At 39.1% G+C, this 24,091-nt stretch overlaps 1 protein-coding gene across 26 annotated transcripts in view; it reads left to right on the top strand.

Annotated features, from left to right (window-relative positions):
- The window catches only part of MAP4K4 (mitogen-activated protein kinase kinase kinase kinase 4), a 198,078-nt gene that overhangs the window by 105,350 nt on the left and 68,637 nt on the right, over window positions 1-24,091 (top strand). For all 26 annotated transcript variants that reach the window (XM_032351743.1, XM_032351761.1, XM_032351740.1 and 23 more), the window contains exons 4-7: window positions 11,941-12,066; window positions 13,291-13,401; window positions 17,611-17,701; window positions 19,723-19,853. In XM_032351743.1, coding sequence (XP_032207634.1) covers window positions 11,941-12,066; window positions 13,291-13,401; window positions 17,611-17,701; window positions 19,723-19,853 — 459 coding nt within the window. The remainder of the gene's footprint in view (window positions 1-11,940; window positions 12,067-13,290; window positions 13,402-17,610; window positions 17,702-19,722; window positions 19,854-24,091) is intronic.

Genomic DNA, 24,091 nt, shown 5'->3' with positions numbered 1-24,091 from the left:
TCTCTCTTTCCACTGCCTGCACGGTGTCTGTTACAAAGTGGGCCCTCGATGTGCTGATTGGATACATTGATACCATGGGCATACATAGGGATGTGGTTCTTGCTAAAAGGCTGTCAAGAGGAGTGACTTAGCAACTTCCTAGCTTACATTTTTTGGGTCTTGGTAGATGGTAAAATTTAGCAGTTTATGTTGCTGGGTGGGGGTGAATGAGTTGGTCAGGTTCCAATATGATAGCATCCTTCTTTGTTCATAGAGGAGTTTGGGTTGATGAATGGCCTTTTGGGATCTTCACTGGAGAAAGTTATTTGAACATGTAACTGATTTGCATTTTGATCTCTGTAAATCAGAGATCTGTAAATCTCTGTAAATCAGTGTTTCCTTTCAGAGGAGATGCCATTTGAGGTACTTTATGTGTTCGAATGGTGATGATTTTACTGTTTTTGTGCAGAAATCTACCCCCTCACCCCCCCACCCCCCAGCTTCAGGGGTAGGCATGGGGTAATTAGTGGTCCTTTTTCTTGCCCTCTGTGAGAGTTCTAGTTTTAAACAGTTGCTCTGAATTAGGAGGCTCCACACAAATACTCACTGTGTGTTTTTGCTTCCATGTCGTTTAGAATACAGGGAGCCAGTGATCCCAAGAAAGGGAGGACTGCCATGTTCTTTAGGGAGTGGCACAGTTTGACCTTTGCTAGACGAAGAGTATCTGTAGTGTCCTCAGGCCTTCCTTTCAGGTCTGTCTTCCAGTGATTCTAGTCTGCAGTTTAATTTTTCCTTATGTATGTGGGTATGTGTATGAAAGGAGGAAAATGGATTAAGGAACATGATCTCAAATTAATGAGCTATTTTTAGACCAGAATGACTTATGCAGTTTTGTGAGGTTCATGTAGTAGACTGCTCTGAAGTTCTACATAAATAAGAAAAAAATTGCCAATCACTGAGCTTTCTGGTATATAAAAAAAGAAATCTGTACCTTTCCTTTGCTTTAAGTAATTGCTGTATAGCAGGCTTGCTGCTGGTTCGGGTGGTGGGGGGACTATATGAGGTAAAAGAAACAAGGTTAAGATAGAATATGAACTTATGTCTTCAAAATTTGTGGAAACTTTATTTTGGTTGTCCTGTTTAAATTGGATTACTTTAATACTATATTATGGCCTTCCACTGTAAAAGATTTATTTTATGAAAAACACTTTTTATTCCTATATGCAATAAAATTTACATTTTAAATAATCTATATACCTTTTAAGATCACACTTAAAGAAAGATTTTTTGATAAAATGCAAATAATACTCAATATCAGCAGTAATATGTATTGTGTTCAGAACAAGTCTCAGAATGAAAAAACATGAAGTTGCAGAATGAAATACCCATGGTAGTTGTAACATTCCTCAAGGCTTGGGAGTATATTGATTAATACCAATCTCAGAACAAGTCACCTTATTTCTAGTTAAATCGTATATTGAAGATAATTGGTCTTCTGTTCCCTTCAGTCTTTGGAATCTGGATTTTGGTATCTTTTAATGTTTTTCCAAGAGGAGCACCTGCGGTTTATCACTGTGTCCTTGTGTGAACAGAGGTAACTGCATGTAGAGTTAGTGATACCTGTTGCTAATTATTCTTAGTACTAGGCCTAATGTAACTCTAACAGTCAGAAAGAAAATAGTGTGTTTCCTGTTTTGCTTGCTGGCCCTTGGGTTAGTTGTTGTGTGGCATCCTTGCCTAGGCCTTCTTAGTCCACCACAGCAGTGAGTCAGTAAGCCTGGCGGAGTGCATGCTGTTGATTGTCTGTTCACCTACCTACTGCCAGAGGCAAGCGATGCCACAGATTTATGTGGTTTGAGTTCAGCTGGGCTTCCTCTTTTACAGGCTTTGTGTGAGTACTTACTGTGTACTAGCCACCATGAGGGTCTTTTTTCATTCACCCTCCTGGCTTGTGACTCACTGGCTGGGAATGGATTAGGGTTTCTCATCGTACGTGTAGGGATGCTGAGACTCAAGGATTTACTCTCTCACTCTCTCTCTCTCTTTTTTTTAAAGATCACATATCTTACCACATACTCAGGGTTATAGGCACTGTCAGGGTATAGAAATGAACAAGATAGAGTCCTTGTCTTTGGAGCTTATGTTTTCATAGAGAAGATAGATTTTAAACTAATCATTGTGGGGCAGTGAGTGCTATGAAGAGCAATAATCTGTCTCCAGAGCATGTGATTTTTATGTAACTGAATGTTTTCATTGCCCTTCTGGATGCTTCTGGAGCTTGAGACTTAAAGTTGGCATGGGGCAGAGCTACAGTGAGACTTCTAGAGAGGAGAGGCTTTCTCCAGCTGGGAGGCTTGGGGACACATTTTGAGGAATTTCTGTGACTATTATGAAGTACACTGGTGTTTAGTTCAGAATAAAATTTCCCTTTTGGGTTTTATGAAGTGATGTGGGGTCAATTTGCATATCAAGTCCAGTGCAGATGGTGGCCCTAGAATCAGATCCTCTACTGGCTGGTCAAGTAGAGTCATTTTTCTATTGGGATTTCGAAACTTCTGATTTCATATTCTCATGTTCTCTTTTCAAATGATTAGGTATGTTTCTAAGAAGTAGAGAAAGGTGGGAGAGAGAGACATTTTGAATGATTTTCCTAGTTGGAATTGAAAAATAAGGAGGTAAATTTTAATTATTAAAGTTATGATTTCCAATGTCATTCTGTAGCTTTCCTCTGTACCACAGTAGTGGAGAAATGATCACACAGGTTTAAGTTTTGAGAAGTGTTGGAGTGGTCTCCACGTTTGTGCTAAGTTCCATCTTCCCCAGAATGTGAGTAGATGCAGTGTGTTATTGCCAAATGAATGATCTTAACCTGAATTCTGTCACATAAAAGCTCTTAAATGGGGGGATGTCTGTCAACAGTTAGAATAAGTTGATTCTGTTTTCTGTTTTGCCTGGAGATATTTGAAACTTAATCATTGTCTTCTTGAATCACTTCTATGGTAAGCATCTTTGAATACTCAGAGCTAAGGGAATAGTTCTACAAAGATCTTCCAGAGACTTCTCCAAGCATGTGAAATGTGTGTCAGCAGTCATTCAGTTATATTTGAATGTAAATTGCCATTTCAGAACAAAGAGGGGGGGAATCCCTTTCCAGATATGCAAATTATGCACAATGAAGAGAATTATTTGAAAATAACAAAATGGCAGTATACGCCTTTAAACTGAAGCTTCTTTCCTTCTTGTGGTAATTGACACAGTTGGTCTCTAGAGCTTACTAGTGCTCTCTGTGCACCAGTAGCTCTCTCTCCTCTCTGGTCTTTTTCCTGCCAACTCTAGCTGCCTAGTCTTCCCAGCCTCTCAACTCAGAATTGCCTGGGCTCCTATTGGGTTTCCTCCCTCTGTAAGAGTCCCTGAAACCTCTCTTAAGGCAGTAAACTGGAGCAATTATAAAGCTTCTCTGATGTTTCCCATCTCTCAGGGGTCAACTGTCCTCCAATCCCTGATGTCCAGTGTCTTAAAACTTTTTCATATGTTTTATTTATTGTAGTTGTCTAGTGGGAAAGTAAATCTAGTCCTTGATAATGAATCTTGGCCAGGAGCAGAAGTGCCCATTATTCCTTTTATTTTATTTTTATTTTTTCAAGATTTTATTTATGAGAGAGAAAGAGAAAGAGAGCATGAGAGGGGGGAGGGTCAGAGGGAGAATCAGGCTCCGCACTTGCTCCCTGATACGGGACTCGATCCTTGGACTCTAGTATCATGACTGGAGCTGAAGGCAGTTGCTTAACCAACTGAGCCACCCAGGCACCCCCATCATTCCTTTTAACTGAAGACATTTTTCAGAGCCCAGCCTTTATCTGATTTACCACATCAGATATGAAGCAGGAGCCTTTGTGCTTGTGCACACAGATGGATCCAGTAGGAAATGCCCAAAGAGGTACTACTTAGCATACCCATACCTTCCTCAGAGCTGTGCCCCTTGTTGCCATTCATTACTTGGGCCTGATTTTTAGGGTATTAAGGAAGACTATATTCAGTGAGCACGGTATTCTTTTCTGGCTTGAACTGTGGGAAGCTTCATGAAGTTTGCCACTGACTTAGGAAAGAGTATGAATGGACTGAGGCAAGATTCTCTTCAACTGATCCTCTGGCAGGTCAGAAAGGCGAAGATAGCATGACGGTTGCTTCTGGACTCCATTTAGCTTCTCCTTTGCTCTAGGGAACACGTAAGCTTGGAAGTTTTTGATCTCAAGAAGTTACAGGTCTGGATTGGTATCATCGTTGAAAATGGTAAGAAATGACTGTGAAGGCCAGAGTTCTGTGCTGCAGCTGACCGAGTAGAAGGCAAATAAATCAGCAGTGTTCTGGTACTTTTCAGGCTCCTGACAGTTTTTCCTCAGAACTGACAACAGGTGGAAGGGAGACTGGCACTGACTCTAAAACAGCATGGATGGGGTCAGGATTCTTATTCCAGCGAGACAGAGGGAGCCAGACCATGTGAATTGCCAGAAACAAACTCATTTTGAATTCCTATGGTGCTGTCTCCTCTAACCTAAACTCTTTTCTTAACTTTTCTTTTTCTAATTAGGAAAATAGTACCTGTCAATTATAGAAAAATAAGTTAGGGGCACCTGGGTGTCTCAGTTGTTAAGTGTCTACCTTCAGCTTAGGTCATGATCCCAGAGTCCTGGGGTCAAGCCCCATATCGGGCTCCCTGCTTAGCGGGAAGCCTGCTTCTCCCTCTACCACTCCCTCTGCTTGTGTTCTCTCTCTCACTATCTCTCTCTGTCAAATAAATAAAAATCTTCAAAAAATAAATCAAAGAAGAAAATATCTATAATCCAGAGATAATCTTTGATAACATTTCTTTTTTCTTTGTGTCTGCTCCTTAAAATATGAATGTAAATATCTAAATGTACTTAATTGTGTTGTAAATGGCAAAATGTTGATGTCAATGATATATTTGTCTTCTGAGCATTTGGGATTACTGATCTTTTTTGGTCTCATAATAAAATTGCAAGTTTAATTATAGAGAGAAAGAAGAAGTCTTTCCTTCTGTCCTTCTAGGTTCTTGACCAATGCCCCTGTAACAAAAGATAGATTAACAAGAGAAAAACAGAAGTGTATTGGTATGTATCACATATATATTAGTGGGAGCTGTTGCAGGAAAAGGAAAGACTCAGAGAAATGGCAAAACCCAAATGCCTTCATACTAGGTTGAATAGAGAGGCAGTAGTGGAAAAGTAACTAAAATACATGGGGAAGCTAAAGGAAGATAAGAGATATATTAACAAGGTTTGCTTTTATCAGAATTCTCTTGGCCTCAACTCTCCGTCTCTGGTGATGAGAATTTTTTTTTTCAGTTGGTATAGGAAGGACTTCTTTCACATGGGAGTTTTCTCTCTTGCTTTCAGGAAGAAAAGGGAAGGTTAGCATGTCCTCCTTAAACCTGCTCTTTCTCAAGTGCTCTTAGTTCAGAATAACCCTTATGCCAAAGCAGCGTATTTTGGGGTGACATATTCTGGTTTTCTTCCATTATAGTCAGGTGTTTGGGTGGGGGATTTTAGTTTGGCCCCACTGAGCCTTATCTGGCAGACATTTCATTCAAAGTCTAGGATTCAGGTCCTGCTTTAGGTTGCTATATTTTAGGGTCCTCAAGAGCAGGTACTCTTGGGTGTGTGTGTGTGTGTGTGTGTGTGTGTGTGTGTGTGTATAGCTACTTCCCTCATGGAGGGAGAAAATGGATGGATTCTGAAATTAAGTACTGACACGAACTGTTTCAAGTTAACATTACCGAAGGCATTTGTACCCATGGTGTTATGTCTCATAGATTGGAGCTTGATGCCAATTGTTAGGGCTTCCTGGTTTTGATGATCGCAAACTTCAGAAAATTGTATTAGTTTCATTAGATCCTAGAGGAATAGTGATCTGTCTTATTTGACTTTCTTGTTTGAGTAAGAGCATCATGTTTATTTGCCATGTTGAGCTTTTAGGTAGGGGACTATCGCAGAGATATATTTTGGCCTCCTTGTGGTTCTTGGTGTCAGTTATGGAAGCATCAGTCTCCCAAGACTTCATGAGTGAGTGATGGGGAAGAAAATGGAGTGAAGTGTATTCACCATCCTGCATCATCTCATCACAGCCTCAAGTTGTCCCCCATCACTCACCTACCATGTCCATCCAGGGAAATGGTACTATTGTATTGTTTCATTCTCTTTCTTGCCACACACTTTCTAGGTACCAGTTCAGTGATGGTATCTCACTGAAATACAGCTTGTAATGTAATGTAGCCTGGCAGACTTTGTAGAAGACAGAAGAGCTAGAGGGCTCTGTGGATACTTTGCTGTGTCTAGTAAAAGTTCTTTGTGGTGCCTGTAGACACAAAAGACAGAGCAGGTTAAGGGCCTTGGGGCCATTGCACTTAGACTTTGGAGTCCCAGAAGTCATCCACTGATTAACAGAACTAGAGAGCATGTCTTTTATTCTGAAATGGGTCCAAAACAGTGTGTATGTGTCTTCTTCCCTTCCTTCCTTCCTTTCTTTTTCTTTCTTTCTAGATTTTGTCAGAGAGAGAGAGAGAGAGAGCAGGAGCAGGGGGAGTGGCAGGCAGAGCAGGCAGAGGGAGAAGCAGGTTCCCTGCTGAGCAAGGAGCCTGAAACCTTGACTCCATCCCAGGACCCTGGGAATATGACCTGAAGGGAAGGCAGCTGCTTACCCGAATGAGGCACCTAGGCGTCCCAAAACAGTGTTTCTTCTTGAGTAAGATGTCTCAAGTGTCCATTTTGGTTACATTATTTTGTAATTTTTCTTTTGGATTTTTATTCTGGGACTGACTGATCTTGGGAGAAGTGGGCTGATTAATTTTAAAGAAAGTGCCATTCCTTTCTTTGACCACCAGAACCAGATCCTGTAACCTTATTTTGTTGCAGAATGTTTGCCTACATTGGTCTCTTCACTTCCGTTTGGTTGAATTGTCAGTGAATTTAAGTTGTATAACTTTTTGTGTGTCTGAGTAAAAATAATAATAATTTTGATTAATTCAGCTGGTGTAGTACTGAATAATACTCTCAGGTGTAATTGGGATTTGCCTGTGAAAGGTAATCTCCTCTCATTTTTCTCCTAGTTCATAGTCACAGAGTGGAGGGTTTGGGAAGAGTTTACTAAAACAAAAAGTAGATTAAACTGATCTTTTAAAATCGGTGTTTTCATTCTAAGTGTATATTCATTTTTACATTTTGATGGCGAATCTGACAGATATTTGTATATCTCATTTTATCAGCCCTCTCTCTACTGGCAAAGATAGAGTGGATAATGAATCACGTTTTCTTTTTTTGTTCCAACTATGAATGGGTAGATCTAATTCTGTAAAGAATTATGCTGGGAAAAAAAGATGATTATTCAGAATATTTCCCAATCCCCTGGGTTCCTCCCAATTAACTTTTCTGATGTCTGCCTGTCTCTCCTCATATCATTACTGCCATCAGTGGAAGGAAAGAGAATTTGGGTAACAGTTTAAAAAACATTTTAAGGAGTCAATTTAAAAAATACAGTCATAATATGTACTCCTTTGTGCTCAAATGGTGGAGTGGGCAGGGTTTGCCCTATGACTTATATACAAATTCATAGCTGCTTTTGAAAATTACCACTATTCAGATGCTTCTCCCTCCTCCATCCTCTAAGCGGCCAAGGAAGGCAACAGAAAACTCCTTCCCTAGTCCTCTTCCAGTTGAAAACAAAGACCTTTTCTATGAGAGTTGGCTCCCCTGGTTGGAGTCCAAAATGCTAATTGGCATCAGCTGCATTAAATCGCTGAGTCGAGCCTAGCAGCTGCCTCATCATTGGAGAAAACCAGGAGGGAGCCTTCCCTTTTGTCACCAAAAGGTTCCCTCTCCTTTCTCTAGTTACCTTTAGTTTAGTTTAGTTTTGTTTTAATCTATATATGATTGTGCCCTTCTAAAGAGGAGAATGAAGGGCAAGGTCATTTGGACGTGGCCTAGAGAAATGGGATATATAAACTTAGGTCATGTCGTTTTGTCCACTTCTTTCATATATGGGATTGTTGTTGTTAAATTTCAGTTCTAGCCTGCCAATTCTGTTTTCTACTGTATTTTCTCAGGCTGAATGGGGTGTATGGTGGGGGTGGTGGGTGCATATTTTATGTTTGAATGAGACCACCAAACTTGTTTTTAACTAATGACCAAAAGGAAATTGGAATTCAGAGATTGGTTTATTATCACTCCAAAGATAACATGTATTATATACATTAGTCATAATTGGGATTCCAGTTGTAGTTGGCTCAGAGCCAGTGGCAGATTCTGCATCCATTTCTAATGTTTTTCCTCCAAGGCAGGCACTCTTAATTAGAATATGAAAATTAGTGGTGCTGTATATCCTTTTATCTTATAAAATGTGTAATAGTCATTTTTAAATCATAGAAGCAAGAGAAGGAATGTTCAAAGTATGTATAAATAGTTCCTAAAACACTAATTCGAGAGGACAGTGTGTTTCTTTTGATATTTTTGGTAGTTCAGTTTCATATGCTTCCAGGATTTGACTACTAAAATCTCAGAAGTACTCTGGCAGGTGGCGTTAATCTGATTACTATATTTCCGGATCATACTTGGATGTTTCAGTCGTATTAAGAAAAGAGTTGCCAAACTTGGTTGTATTTAAGTTGTTCTTATATAGTATTGTTTCTAATATGTAGCCCAGTTTCAAAAATGTTAAAATGTATGTGTTATGGTTGATGGTGAATCAGAGTTTCATTACATAAAGTACTTTAGTGTCTCTATCTAGTGGCATCTTGGACTTAAGGAAATAGATTGTGCTGTGATAATCTGCCAAAAGTATCTAGCATTGTGCATATTAAGTGTCTTTCACACCAGTGGATAACACTGAATTTAACCCTGTGACAATTTTTAAATGTATGAAATGCTCAAGAATTTAAACTCCGTGGGCTCTGAAAATATTAAGTGTCTCTGGAAGCTCTTAATTCTTACAAAGAATGGTGAACAAATCAGATCCTAGAAGACATAGGTTTGTGTTGCTAAAGAAAGAAAATACGAAAACTAAACAAAATGTGTTGTGATCCTTAGTTATTGCTCAGGAAGCTTCTCATGGGAGAATTGTAGTTAACATTTGTTTTCTGTCAAGAAGTGGAACGTACCGGCAGAGCATAATGGAATTATGACCCTTGGAATAATTTTAGCAATATGAAGAGTGGAGGGAAGTAGTTAGGGATGAATTCAGTAAAGCAGAGCCTTGTAACCCACTAAGATGCACATACTTCATGGCATGATTGGCTGCAAATACAAAATTAAAATCAATATTTTTATTTTCCCCCATTTTAGTTCGACATTGTTCTTTTTGCTTGCTTTTCTGTAGTCTTTATATCCCAGATATTTGTACGTTGACTGATTTTGGATAAAAGGAAAAAAAAAATCAAACCTTTAGTTGACTTACCTAGTCGTGATCCAGTGGAAGGAAAGTGAGGTGTTTAATTTTTCAGGGCCCAACATATTTAACTATAGGCTTTATGCCAGGAGTGATATCACATGCCTTTCTACTAGAGCCTGTTTATGGCCATAGTCAGGTGCTAATTTTTGATAGGAATCTTTTGGTCTTCACAAGTCCCGTTAGGGTTGTCCTGGGCTGCTCCCAGATATTGCTGGGAGTGAGTGGTTAGTTGTGGTGACTCAGGAGGGAACAGGCTCCATGTGCTGTGTGCCAACAAGTTGTGGTCATTATACACTGTGCCTGATAGGAACATGTGGGAAGAGCACAAGATAAAGCTTTTGGTGAATTGGGCTTTCTAGTCATGTTTGGGGCGTGCTTCCTTGTGCCTTACATTAAAAAAAAATTGTCACTCTTTTATGATTTAGTATAAAATTCCTTTGAAGAAAGATCCCAAATAGAAGTGTGTTTTCTGTAATATTAGTCAGGCTAAACACTACTTTTGTTTAGAATTGAGATAGTTATCCTAGTTATTCAGTATCTCAGTTTTCATTGCAGCTTTAAACATGGCCATGTTTAAATCAGATTGAAATGATACCCATGTGGTGTCTTTTCATATATACAGGGTTTGAATGATAATTAGTACATACAAACTATTATATAGACTGTATTTGGCTGTGTTACTTTGCTTCATATTTGTAGCCACCATCTGCCGAGGTTACGTGACAACCTATTAATATGCTGTAATATTCTGATACTTATGTCTGAGGACCACGCTGGAGGCCACCATCTTAAGAATCCCTGTTCTAAGATGATTCCATGTTTTATTACATGAGGTTTCTAAAGTGGTAGTGTACAGCTGAAAGTTCTATTTTAAGAAGACCTTTTCTTTTTTCATTTGGTCTCATCACTAATATCTAATTAATGCTGTTGTAGCTTTTATCTCAGCAGTATTTTCAAACCAAACTTACTTAGGTCTGTGAGTCCTTATGAATGGTTTTTGGAGGTGCCAGGCTGCAAGATTAGGTTTCTTCAGCCTGTGTGAGTCCACATCGATGCACTAGCTTTCACATGCATGGCCTTCTCTTTTTCTTTTATACTTCCACGTACAGGACCCTTGACTGCTCAGAAAGCCCAAGTCTTCCTGGAGAAGGAAGCAAGTCAGTTATAAGTAGAATGAGCGTGCCAGTGTGGAGAAGTGGGGACATTGTAGGGGACCAGTCATTATTTTCTTTTGAAAAGTTATGTAGTAAAGGGAATTCTGGAGATCTGATTATCACCTTTGTCTTTAAGATTTTTATCTTTCCTCAAACGTGGCTTTTCTAGCTAGAGCTGTTTTTCTCTTTTCTTCCACCTTCTCTCCTCTTCATGACTTTAACTCTGCTTTCCCCTGGTTCTCATGCTAGCCATAAATCTTACTTATGAACTCTGCAGGTCGTGTGGCAGAGCCCTTGCTGTGTCATTTGTCTGCAACAACCATGCTGTTGCAGGTTCTGCCCCCGGGGTATATGAGAGAGAAAGGCTGAGACTGGCAGCCCTCCCCATTCACAAGGGCAACTTATTTTTATTTTCCAGACTTGTGTCACCATCTCTTCTTTCATCTCCCTTCGATCTTCTCACACAAACTCTGTATATGTTTCTTCTGCTCATCTTAACTTTAATAAAGCAGGAGGCTGGGGGATGAGCCAAGTCTAAAACAACCTGCTATCACTGAGTGATGTTGTATTACTATGGGTCGCTGGACTCTCCTGAATCTCTTTTTGGGGTAGAGGATCTCATTAAGCATGCCAACTATCATGGGCCTGTGGGGCTGGTCTGTATGCAGTAATCTGACTGTGGCCACACCAGAAGGTAATGTTTTTGTGCAAGGTTGTCACAGGTGAACTTTCTGTGCCATAACTGTGCCAGATGATTTTTATTCACAAATACCTTTTAGAAAAGAAACAGCCTTTCCTTTTAATTAGTCAAATAGTATCAGTCTGTTCTCTTTTTCCTCCCATTTTTCCAGATGAGCAAATTGAAGTTCAGGTATCATAATTTGTGGAAAGCTGCTACATCTGCTTCTTATATATATCTGTAACTTTTGTACTTCCGCATTTCTTGCATAACTTCTAAAGGCATTTCAAAGAATGAGTCCTGGGACGCCTGGGTGGCTCAGTTGGTTAAGCAGCTGCCTTTGGCTCAGGTCATGATCCCAGCGTCCTGGGATCCAGTCCTACATCGGGCTCCTTGCTCCTCAGGGAGCCTGCTTCTCCCTCTGACTCTGCCTGCCACTCTGTCTGCCTGTGCTCGCTCTCGCTCGCTCTCTCTCAGACAAATAAATAAAATTTTTTTAAAAAAAGAATGAGTCCTGTTAAAGTCCCCAGTTCTTGTTATCAGGATAAAGTGAATGTATCTTCCTCCTTTGCTGGAGGGATTGGGAACTTGTATTACTGCCCATGGGTGGGGAATTTAAAATCATGCTTGACATTCAAAAGCCACACATTTTATTTTTTATTTTTTCTTAAGGATGAAGAGGAAGAAATCAAACTGGAGATAAATATGTTGAAGAAATATTCTCATCATAGAAATATTGCAACCTATTATGGTGCTTTCATTAAAAAGAGCCCTCCAGGACATGATGACCAACTCTGGGTAGGCAAATGTTTCCCAAGCATTTTGAGGAGTTTTCTCTCTGGTGGTACTCAAAAGACATTAAGGACCTTCCAGGGGAGGAGGGGGGTGGAGAGAAGAGCAAAGACAAAGGGCATAGTGCCTGTTATCTTCCTTAGCCTTCTTGGTTAAAGGTATACTGTATGTTTATTTTTATGTTGATTTCACATTGCATGGATAAGAGTTAACTTTGTTTCAGTAATAAAATGTTATGTTTTAAAAGGAATATAACCAAATAGCAAGGAAATTAGGAGTTTGAAAAATCAATACTTTATTTATGGAAATTAATATGGAAGCACAAATAAATGCATCTTCTTTACTACCTGGAAGTAAGGGACAAACATATCAGTATTAATAATATTAATGATAACAGTTAATTGAAAACAGTAAATTCCAGGGAAATTTCTAGAATTAATATACATTCAATCTTATCTCTTACTCAGCCACATCTATACTGAAGATGATGACACTGAGATGCTGTTAGAGCTATGGTTATCACATTAGTTATACCAAGGGTACTGGACTTATAAAGCAGGAAGATAAATATTTTTTCTAATTTTTAAAAACCATTATAGGAAATTTGCAATATTTTGCCTTAATTTTAACCTTTGTCTTCATTGCCCAAATCCAATCAAAGTTAAAATTTTAGAATAGCTCAGTTTAGTTCATTTTCTGATATTTAAAAAACCTACTTGTGTTTATTTTATATAAACATTTAGGTATTGTAAATAAAGTATTTTTAAAATTATGCACTGCTTAAAATCACATTTCTCTTAATATAAAATAGTTTGAGAATCGTGTATGAAAGAGGATATCTGGATGCTAGCAAATGAGAAAAGATGTTAGAGTATCTCTATCAGATTTCTCATAATTGGGTACTAATTAAGGACAAAATCGTCCTCCCATGCCCATGTCCTTGGGAGTGAGGAGGAATATTTCACAATCTCTGCACTGGGAGATGTGCTGTAAAATGTCAAAAACCCTTAATCTGCTGGACTAAACATAAACAGTGCATAAATTGGAGGGTGAAATGGGCTCTCAGTAATTTGGATGCTTCCAAATTTGATCATGTACCCAGATCTTTAGGAAAGACTCAAAGAGTTAGACTTTGTGTTTCTGATGAATGTTCAGTGTGTACAGATTGTGGTGATGTTCTCACTGGTTGCTGAGGTATGCTAGTCACCATGTGTCTTTTCTGCCCAATAGCTTGTTATGGAGTTCTGTGGGGCTGGGTCCATTACAGACCTTGTGAAGAACACCAAAGGGAACACACTCAAGGAAGACTGGATAGCTTACATCTCCAGAGAAATCCTAAGGGTAAGAAGAAGGGTGTGTCTCTGGTGTCCCGTGCATGGTGTTGTGTTTCCATTTTCATTTTCCTAGCCCGAAATATTTCTTTGCATTAGTTATAACTGTATAGATTGTTCTTTTCATGACAGTCAAGGGCTCTGTATAATTTGCTGGCTTTGATTATTGAAGCTGCATCATGGTTTTGGTTGTGACAAGTATCTAAAGAAAGTAACTTAAACAAAAATAGTTTTTCTGCATTTCCCTATTTACCCTCCAGGTGTTAAAAAGAAAATCAAGTGAAGAGAAATAGTCTCTAACTATTGTTTTTATAGGAATCCTTTGTCTAAGCTTATGAATCAATATTGATTATCAAATGCTGGCTTTCAAAATCATCTTGTGGACTTTGGCATTAACTGCTAGATTCTGTTGCAGTATTTACAAGGAAAAGTTCTACTGTTTAATGTTGTTTACAGCCAATTGGAAAGCTGGTTTATGATGTTAAAGTTTCTGAACTACTGTTTTAGCAGATTCTAAATGATTGCTTTCAGTAATAGAGATAACGCAGACATTATAGGCAAAGGGTCTCTATATTTTGCATTTGAAAAGTGCATGTGAGTTACCAGTGGGCCTCTTTTCCTTTGGCCAGCTGTCCCAGTTTTTCTGTCTACTTTACCCCTTAATTACACATTCAAATTACTTGGTTGGATTTCATTTACCCACCACATTTAAAAAATAAATACTGTGGAATTAAACTGGAATCTAATTCTTAGGCTTCTCTCACTAATAAGAAAAACTGGTTATCTTTTTTTACTTAGAGGCAAATTTACCCTACTTTTATATTTAAATTTCATAGAGGACTGCCAGTTTATAAAAAAAAGAATTCAGAGAGTTGTGTTTTAATTCTTTTTACTTAGATATTTTATGAAGCCCTTGAAAAAACAATCAATTCCCTTAAGAAAGTAAGTTGTAGGGGATGCGGTGGGAGAACCCTCTTTTTGTAATCACTCTCTGATTTCATTATTAAAACATGTGGGACCTATCTTTTATGGTTATTATTAGCAGGCAGAGTCTAAAAGTGGAAAACTAAGTATCCTGCCCTGCATTACTGTGAAGGAGTTCAGCAAGTGGGCAGATGTATTTATTATGTTAACAACTAAAACTCTTGGCATGGTCGGCAGGAGAGAATAGTGGTTAGAGTGAGTCAGATGTGGGTTTGAGTCCTGCCTTTGCTACTTACCTATTGCGTACCCCTAGCAAAGGTATTCCCCTTTCGGGATTTACTTCCTTCTGTAAAATTTAGATACCGGTCCTGTGAAGGAAATAACATTGTAATGAGAATTAAGTGAGTTGGTGTATATGAATCATTTAATGTAACATGTGGGTATATAACTGATTGTTAGTAAATATTAGTTGTTGTCATTATTTTCTGTTATATACTTACACATACCTTTTCTATATATAATTCCAGCGTGGGATTTCTTTTTCTTTCTTTTTCTTTTTTTGAAGATTTTATTTATCTGACAGAGAGAGACAGTGGGAGAGAGAGAAGCAGGCTTCCACTGAGCAGAGAGCCTGATGCAGGGCTCAATCCCAGGACTCTGGGATCATGACCTGAGCCAAAGGCAGACACTTAACTGACTGAGCCACCCAGGCGCCCTTAATGTGGAATTTCTTAAGCAAAGAACTAGATTTTAGTATAAATGTCCTAGGCATCAAATGTATTTCAGCCATCAAAGATAATTTACATGTTTTTATATATACAGGCAAGCATTGTTTACCTGTCTTGTAATAAACATATTTAGTTATTTTACTTTGATTGATCTCAGGCATCATTTCAAAAGATGCCCAGGTTGTTTGAAGCCCCTGACTGGCCTGAATATAAGAGCTTAATGGACATCATTTTGAGATATAGCAAATGTTTTTCACCTTGGGGGCACCCGAAACAAGTGTTTCCTTCATTTACATTTCATCTGGAATGGGATTTTTTCCTACGACAAAAGTCTAAGTGAACTAAAACCAAACAAGGCTCTGGAAGAGTCGGTGTGTCACATGCTAGTGTGTGTTTTTCACCGGAATTGCTGACAATCTACTTTGATAAAGAGAAAGCAGTATGATAAGAAGGAGGGAGCTGTTGTGGGAACAGACAGAGCCAGACCAAGTGAATAACCTGGGTTCTCAAAGAGATTGGTGGTTAGCTCTTTTCTGCAGTGGCAAAACTTGTCCTCATTCTTTAGTAGGTGTTAGATTCACATGTTATAATAATAGTTAAGATACTCAGAAGGTTGAGAGTCATGAGCTTGTAGGCCTCAGGCATAAGTAGGAAAGCTCTCCTGGGCTCGCTCCCGAACCCTTGAGACCAAAGGTTTACCAACAAGCCAGAGTGTCCATCCCAGCCTGCTTCCATGTTTATAGTCTACACAGCCACTGATGTGTGTTAGTGGAAACCGAAATTCCTAGTGGGTATGGGTACTTACAGTGTTTCGTAACCAATACTGAAGGACAGCCTTTAACTTTTCCTTTACCCCATGTCCTTGAATGAGATAGAGTTACAGGAAAAATGTTTTCTAGCTTTGAAACGTTGATGCATTCACTCTAGAATGGTATTTAGTGTGTATTTCTATCTGGACTATCTCTGCTAAGGAGGCATAATTGTGGTTTAATTTTGGCACGGAAAGAGTTGAGCATACAAGAGTAGTTGAACATACATTTTCTCTGCATACAGGGAAAGATGTACTCATTTAGAATAATCATAACTCAAATTTACAGTGCCTACAGGGTTTTAGACATACCTTGAGTGATTTTTCACCTCGAGACACTGCACTCCTTCAGCAGTAGGACCAGGTAGTAAATGTTTCTTAACATTTATCACTTACAAGAAACAAGAGTCTGTGCAGGCCACATTGTTTGAGAAGATGTGGATACTTAAGTTTGTTGCTAAGATAATCCTGTGAAAATATAAAAAGGGAGTTTGGGAAAGTTAGAGAATATAAAGTGAACTGAAGTAGCAGAAGTAGGAATTATGAAAGAATCAGGGAAGCTACATTTTTTGTTTGTTTGTTTTTTCTTTGCTGTTCAGAGTTATGCTGTGCTGAAAGAAGAGACTTTCTTCCTAACTATAGCACTAACATACCAAATATTTTTAGTGCTTTTTCCCCTAGTCAGTGCTTTGTGGTATAACACTGCACATCCTGTGTGGTAGAAAAATAAACAGAGCCATCAAGTACACTATTCTGCTTTATAAGCAGACTAGTAAATTATTGTTTAGAAACCCCTGTGTTAGAAAAATTAGTGTTCTAGAGCAGCTGTTATATTTAATGCGTATCCTACACAGTAATGGTAACAATAAAACCTCACACAAAAAATCAAACAGGAAAATTAAATAAACCCTTGCTTCTCTGATCTAGCCTTTTTTCAATTGAGACATTTCAGAATAAATAGCTTGTTTGTATCTTAAGGAGGCAAGCTGTAGATTTGGCTTGTCTAGCTAAAGACAGAACAAGAACAGGAGTTGTGAGAATGACCCATTTTTGTCTCAATTCGTAGTTGGATGCAAAATGTGTTCTTGTTCTTCTTCCACCTCTCATAAGAGACATGGCTCTTGGGCTTCATTCCTGACACAAGGTCATCAGAAAGTGCTCTGTGCCCAGTAGGGGTTTATTTCCTTGGGAAAGAAAGATATTTTGTGTGAACATAAAGCTTTTGATGGCAGAATTGTTTTACACTTGGGGTGGAGGTGGGCTTGATCAGTAGTTAGTAATTTGTCACTATGCAGTGGGAAAACTAGGCAGTGTTCAAGAGCCAGACTTGAAACCGCACTCTGGCTCTTTGTGTTTTCCCCTGGGATGGGTCTAGTTCAAATATACCCACGGGGTCACCCACTGAAAGATGGACATGTAGCGTGGGAAAGGAACCACCCTGTACACAAATAGCACAAATTACAGCAGAGAAACTGCAGATGGTAATCTAGAGTGTGTCTTCAAGGAGCAGCTAGAAACTGGTCATGTTGCTCACACAGGGGACCTACCCCATTGGAACTGGGGGGTGGGTACTTCTTTCTGTTTGTGTGGTGCTATTGGTAATGTGTTCCTGGAAATGCACAACAATTGAGTTGTAGTATGTTCTAAATGTGATTCATAAAACTTGTGGCCTGTACATGTGCTTTGTTATAAAAAGTGTGTTCTGGGCTCTTTATTTGCAGCAACAAAGAACTAAAATTCAGATCTCTCTCCTCTTCAGGGCCTGGCACATCTTCACATCCATCATGTGATTCACCGGGACATCAAGGGCCAGAATGTATTGCTGACTGAGAATGCAGAGGTGAAACTTGGTATGTGACACACGTGCACATGATGTAATACTTGGCCCTGGTGCAAACCAGCAGCAACTCCCTACCTCGTTGGCATTTAGCTAAAAGCTCTATTACTTAGATTTTCTCTTTCTGTTCTATTTAAGAAGTGGGAACTGGGTTTACTGCTTTTTCTCCAGCCTCCCTCCCTGCCATGCTTCTCCCCTGCTCTGCTCTCCATATAGTAGACAGACTAATGTTTAAGTCAGATCATGGCACTTTCTTCCTTAAATACCTTTAGTGGCTTCATATTTCACTTGGAATAAAATCTGCATTTCTTACCATGGCCCACAGAAAGCCATGGCCCCTAATACTTTCCAGCCCCATTTTGTGACCATTCTCACTTTTCTCCCTGTCCAGTTAACTCATTTTCTTACTTCCTTGGAATGTCTCACAGCGTCTTCGCACATACTGTTCCCCGTTGGGAACAGTTTTGAGGTGGTAATTTTTTCCTCGTCTTCAGAGGCCTTTCTTCCCTGATGCTCTGATCTCTATGCCCTGACCTTCTGATCTACCGCTTATTTCCTTACTCTTCCTGATCACAATTTATAATTATACAGCTGTTTCTTTATGTATATTTCTGACTTATTTCCTAGAATATAAGTTCTGGAAGTGTAGTGATTAGGATGTTTTATTTACAAGAGTATTCTTATCTGGCACCTAGCATAGTGCTTTAAATGTAGTAGGGGCTCAGTAAATTTATGCATGGATGGATGGAGTCCAAAGTATCTTCCTGGAGATGATTTTGTAATGGTTCTTCTGTATTTCCTGTTTCCTTTACCTGGATTTGAACTTTTTTTCAATCCCACTTTTATATAATGGTTCTGTCAAATTTTTAAACAATTAGCATTAAGTTTTCTTCCGGTAAGGCATCACACAAAAAAATTGTTTATGGTTATTAGAAAATCTAGTCTATCTTTCAAAAATCTTAGTCACAGTAGTTTAAAAACAGAATCTTCATTATTGCTTTCTTGCATAGTACCTCCATTTCTTGGTCATCTGTGGAGGATTAGTGTGCCCATTGGGGAAATACCCTCAAAGCTAAGATAGGGCACTTAAATTGTTCTCATTCCTAGTGACTTAGGAAGCTGTGTGTGTTCCCTGCGCTGGCCTGTTGGTGCCAGGTCTGTGATAGTCCTTCTGTAATCACTTGGTGATCACTTGTAACTGCAAATGGCACGTACTGCCCAGCACATGTGTCTCTGTGTCAGGACATGTGAGCCCATCTCCTGGCCAGGTGGTTTTCTGAGCATGTTCTGCCTGCTAAATCTGTAACCCAGACCCTGTGAGTGATCTCAACCCTCCATAAGCCCTTCTGCAGGAGCTCGTCCACCATCATGCAGTCCTCCTAGTGCTGTCAGCAAACATTCCATTAGAGACCCTGGTCTTCCTGCCAGCTCTGCCTCCCATCTTTGAACTTTCCTCTAGAGGATCATCATTGTTCAGCTGAGTGGGATGTGGGGGTCACTCTAAAAATCAGACGTCCTGGGTACTTTGAGGAGTGTTTCTTAGTATATTTGTGATTTAGCTTGATTCTCTTTATTGAAGTCATTACTCTGTACTTTCCAGACAACCTTTGTGGGTTTCTTCTCTTTCTGTGGTTAAGTGCTGTTTAAGAAGCTGAGTCACGTGGGTGTTAGTCAATTCTCCTGAACTTAGAGCTTTCTATGACTTGATCTTGTTTGCGGCAGGTATGTTTCCTGCAAGCACTGAACATCCTAATTCATCCAAAAGTCCCTCTAGTGGTCACTGTCGTGGAAGCCCAGGGAAGTAGCTGGGTCCACGCCTCCCAGGAGCCTATAGACTGGTAGAAGATTTTGTCATTTTTGCAGATTTGCTCTGGAGACAGTACTCCTTATTGATGCTGGTGACCTTAAGGAATTTACATGTCCATGAAACTCTTTGAGCTTATACTGAAGACACCTCCTCCTCATATTTCTTCGTCTTGTGGTTTACTTGTTTGTTAATTATGTTCTACCCCTTCCTTTCTCTTTCTCCCACAGTTGATTTCGGTGTGAGTGCTCAGCTCGACCGGACGGTTGGGAGGAGAAATACCTTCATAGGCACCCCTTACTGGATGGCTCCTGAGGTCATCGCCTGTGATGAGAACCCAGATGCCACCTACGATTACAGAGTAAGAGGCACCTGCTTTCTTGGCCTTCACTGGGTCCCTAGTGTTCCTGAGGGATAGGGGCTCAGGTTACAGATTGCACACCCTACCCCTTATCCTTTCATGCTGTTTCAGTGAGGAACACTTGGAAACCTTGTTGCAGGTGCACATTTTCTGGGACATTATTGAGATGCTGTCTTGTTGTTCTTCGTTCCCTATCACCTTTGTTCTCCTTACTAAGTAATATACTGCTTTCACAGCAGTGGAAGTCACTGTCTTGTGCATAGAGCTTTTTGTCATGAGTAAGTTACTCTGCCCTGTTTGCCATCCTTTTAAACTTGAAGAATCTATTATAATCAGATATTTATTATTCTTTAAAAAATGTTGTTAGAATATATAGCAGTTACTTGATCTATGTGAAATTTTAGAGTATTGTTAAAGAGCTTTACAGCTTGATTTGGTACAAATATATTTAAATTATTAGAGTGACCTCTAGAGATTTCTATCAATAATGCATCTTTTTGATCCCATTGTAAAACCATATTTGATCATCAGATTTGGGTTGAATATGCTTGCAAAAATTATTTTTTTAAAAAATTGTTTTGCTGTGATTAAATGAGTCAGTGTTTATGTTCCTGTTAATGTTATTCAAACTTGAGTTCGTATCTTTACACTCTCTTGTGTATTTTAGTATTTATTACAAATACCCAATTAATGAAACTAATTTTAAATATATGGTATGGTGAAATTTTTATTTTATTTTTCATATGCTGAAGTATTAGATTAATAGATTATAATAATATTAATAGATTATATAGACTATATGACTTTTCAGTCTTGAATATATCATTTTTGTTATCTCCAAAATTTGAAAACATCTTCCAGCATACCCAAAATACTATCATGCTTAAGTAAATGAAAATAATTTCTTGGGGCACCTTGGTGGCTCAGTTGGTTAAGCATCTGACTTTGGCTCAAGTCATGATCTCAAGAGTCCTGGGATTGATCCCTGTATCAGGCTCCCTGCTCTGTGGACATTCTGCTTGTCCCTTTCCCTTTGCCCTTTCACCTGCTTTTGCTCTCTCTGTCTCACAAATAAATAAATAAATCTTTAAAAAATAATTTCTTAATAAGGAGCCTATACTTAGAGCCAACTGGTTTGTATCTGACTTATTCAAACTAGTGTTTAATATAAGGCAAGGCATTCTATTTGGCTGTTTGGCCATAGAATATCTTTTACTCAAGGCTAACCATCCCTTCTCCCTTTTTTTTCATGACATGGACTTGTTGAAGAGGCAGTATTCCACCATCCAGATTTGTCTTGCCATTTTTGAATTTTAACTTTACAATCTTTGTAAGGCATTTACCTTATTTCTTATAAACTGGAGAAATTCAATTAGTATCAAGAAAAACCTAAAGCAGGATTGCCTCGGGAGATGGGGTATGGTTTGTGTTGCATCACACCAAGAGGCATGGAACATCTGCTTCTCTCACTACTGATGTTGCTACTGGGTCAAGTTGGGTAAAACCCCTCCTTTGCGCCCTGTAGTAGAGAAAGCCTCAAAATTAAGGGAGAAATTTGTGGGCCTGTCCTTCTTATAATCAAACATGTATTTGAATTGTGTAACATAATATAGGTTATTTAGAAAATGCTTAAACTGAGCAACTTTAATTCTTTCATTAGAATAGCATATAAACAAGAGAATGTGAATGATAATAACTACCCATTGTCTGCTTTTATTTTTTTCCCCCAAAGATTTTATTTATTTACCAGAGAGACGGAGATCACAAGTAGGCTGAGAAGCAGGCAGAGAGAGAGGAGGAAGCAGGTTCCCTGCTGAGCAGAGAGCCCGATGCAGGGCTCGATCCCAGGACCCTGGGATCATGACCTGAGCTGAAGGCAGAGGCTTTAACCCACTGAGCCACCCAGGTGCCCCCATTGTCTGCTTTTAAAAATCTTGTTTGGATTTTAAGAAATCGGCTGATAAAAGTTTATTCATTTATCAGCCAGTGTTTATTGAGGGCCTACCACATGCAAGTCACAATTCTGGGGATCCTAAGGTGAATAAAACAGACAAAAGTGCCTGCCCTCATACATACCTCAGTATCATCAAAGCCATCTATGAAAAACCCACAGCGAATATCATTCTCAATGGGGAAAAACTGAGAGCTTTTCCCCTAAGGTCAGGAACACTGCAGGGATGTCCACTATCACCACTGCTATTCAGTATATGTGCTGCCGAAGCGAGCACTCACCCCTGCTATTCAGTATAGTAGTACAAGTCCTATCCTCAGTAATCAGACAAAAAAAGAAATTAAAGGAATCCGAATTGGCAAAGAAGAAGTCAGACTCTCACTCTTTGCAGATGATATGATTCTTTATGTGGAAAACCCAAAAGACTCCACCCCAAAACTACTAGAACTCAAAAAGGAATTCAGTAAAGTGTCAGGATATAAAATCAATGCACAGAAATCGGTTGCATTTCTGTATACCAACAGTGAGATAGAAGAAAGAGAAATTAAGGAGTCGATCCCATTTACAACTGCACGCAAAACCGTAAGATGCCTAGGAATAAACCTAACCAAAGAGGCAAAGGATCTGTACTCAGAAAACTATAAAGTACTCATGAAAGAAATTGAGGAAGACAAAAAGAAATGGAAAAACGTCCCATGCTCATGGATTGAAAGAACAAATATTGTGAAAATGTCTATGCTACCTAAAGCAATCTACACATTTAATGCAATCCCTATCAAAATACCACCCATTTTTTTCAAGAAATGGAATAAATAATCCTAAAATTTATATGGAACCAGAAAAAGACCCTGAATAGCCAGAGGAATGTTGAAAAAGAAAACCGAGCTGGCAGCATCACAATTCCAGACTTCAAGCTCTATTACAAAGCTGTCATCATCAAGACAGTATGGTACTGGCACAAAAACAGACACAAAAATCAATGAAACAGAATAGAGAGCCCAGAATTAGACCCTCAGCTCTATGGTCAACTAATATTTGACAAAGCAGGAAAGAATGTGCAATGGAAAAACACAGTCTCTACAACAAATGGTGTTTGGAAAATTGGGCAGCCACAAGCAAAAGAATGAAGATGGACCATTTCTTTATTTCTCACACAAAAATAGACTCAAAATGGATGAAAGACCTCATGTGAGACAGGAATCCACCAAAATCCTTGAGGAGAACACAGGCAGCCACGTCTTTGACCTCAGCCACAGCAACTTCTTTCTAGAAACATTGCCAAAGTCAAGGGAAGCAAGGCAAAAATGAACTATTGGGACTTCATCAAGATCAAAAGCTTTTGCACAGCAAAGGAAACAGTCAACAGAACCAAAAGACAACCAACAGCATGGGAGAAGATATTTGCAAATAACATAACAGATAAAGGACTAGTATCCAAAGTTTATAATGAACTTCTCAAACTCAAAACCCAAAGGACAAATAATCCAATCAAGAAACGGGAAGAAGACATGAACAGACATTTTAGCAAAGAAGACATCCAGATGGCCAACAGACACATGAAAAAGTGCTCCACATCACTCGGCATCAGGGAAATACAAATCAAAACCACAGTGAGATACCACCTCACACTAGTCAGAAAATTAACAAGTCAAGAAACAACAGGCATTGGCAAGGATGCCGAAAAAGGGGAACCCCCCTACACTGTTGGTGGGAATGCAAACTAGTGCAGCCACTCTGAAGAATAGTATGGAGGTCCCTCAAAAAGTTGAAAATAAGGCTACCATATGTCCCAGCAATCGCACTACTGGGTATTTACCCTAAAGATACAAATGTAGTGATCTGAAGGGGTATGTACACCTGGATGTTTATAGCAGCAGTGTCCACAATAGCCAAATTATGGAAAGAACCTAGATGTCCATCAATAGATGAATGGATAAAGAAGATGTGGTACATTTATACAATGGAATATTATGCAGTCATCAAAAATTCAAAATTTGCCATTTGTAACTAGAGAGTATTATGCTAAGAAATAAGTCAATCAGAGAAAGACAATTGTCATATGATTTCTCTGATATGAGGAATTTGAGAGGCGGGGGTGGTTGTGGGGGGTAGGAAAGGATAAAATGAAACAAGATGGAATCAGGAGTGAGACAAACCATAAGGGACTCTTAATCTCAGGAAACAAACTGAGGGTTTGTAGGGGGTGGTGTGTAGGGACAGGGTGGCTGGGTTATGGACATTGGGGAGGGTATGTGCTATGGTGAGTGCTTTGAAATGTGTAAGCCTG

This window comes from Mustela erminea, chromosome 7, assembly GCF_009829155.1.
Source record: "Mustela erminea isolate mMusErm1 chromosome 7, mMusErm1.Pri, whole genome shotgun sequence".
Classification (NCBI taxonomy): Eukaryota; Metazoa; Chordata; class Mammalia; order Carnivora; family Mustelidae; genus Mustela; species Mustela erminea.
Note: the sequence above shows the minus strand (reverse complement) of the source record. Positions and strands in the feature narration are given on the sequence as shown.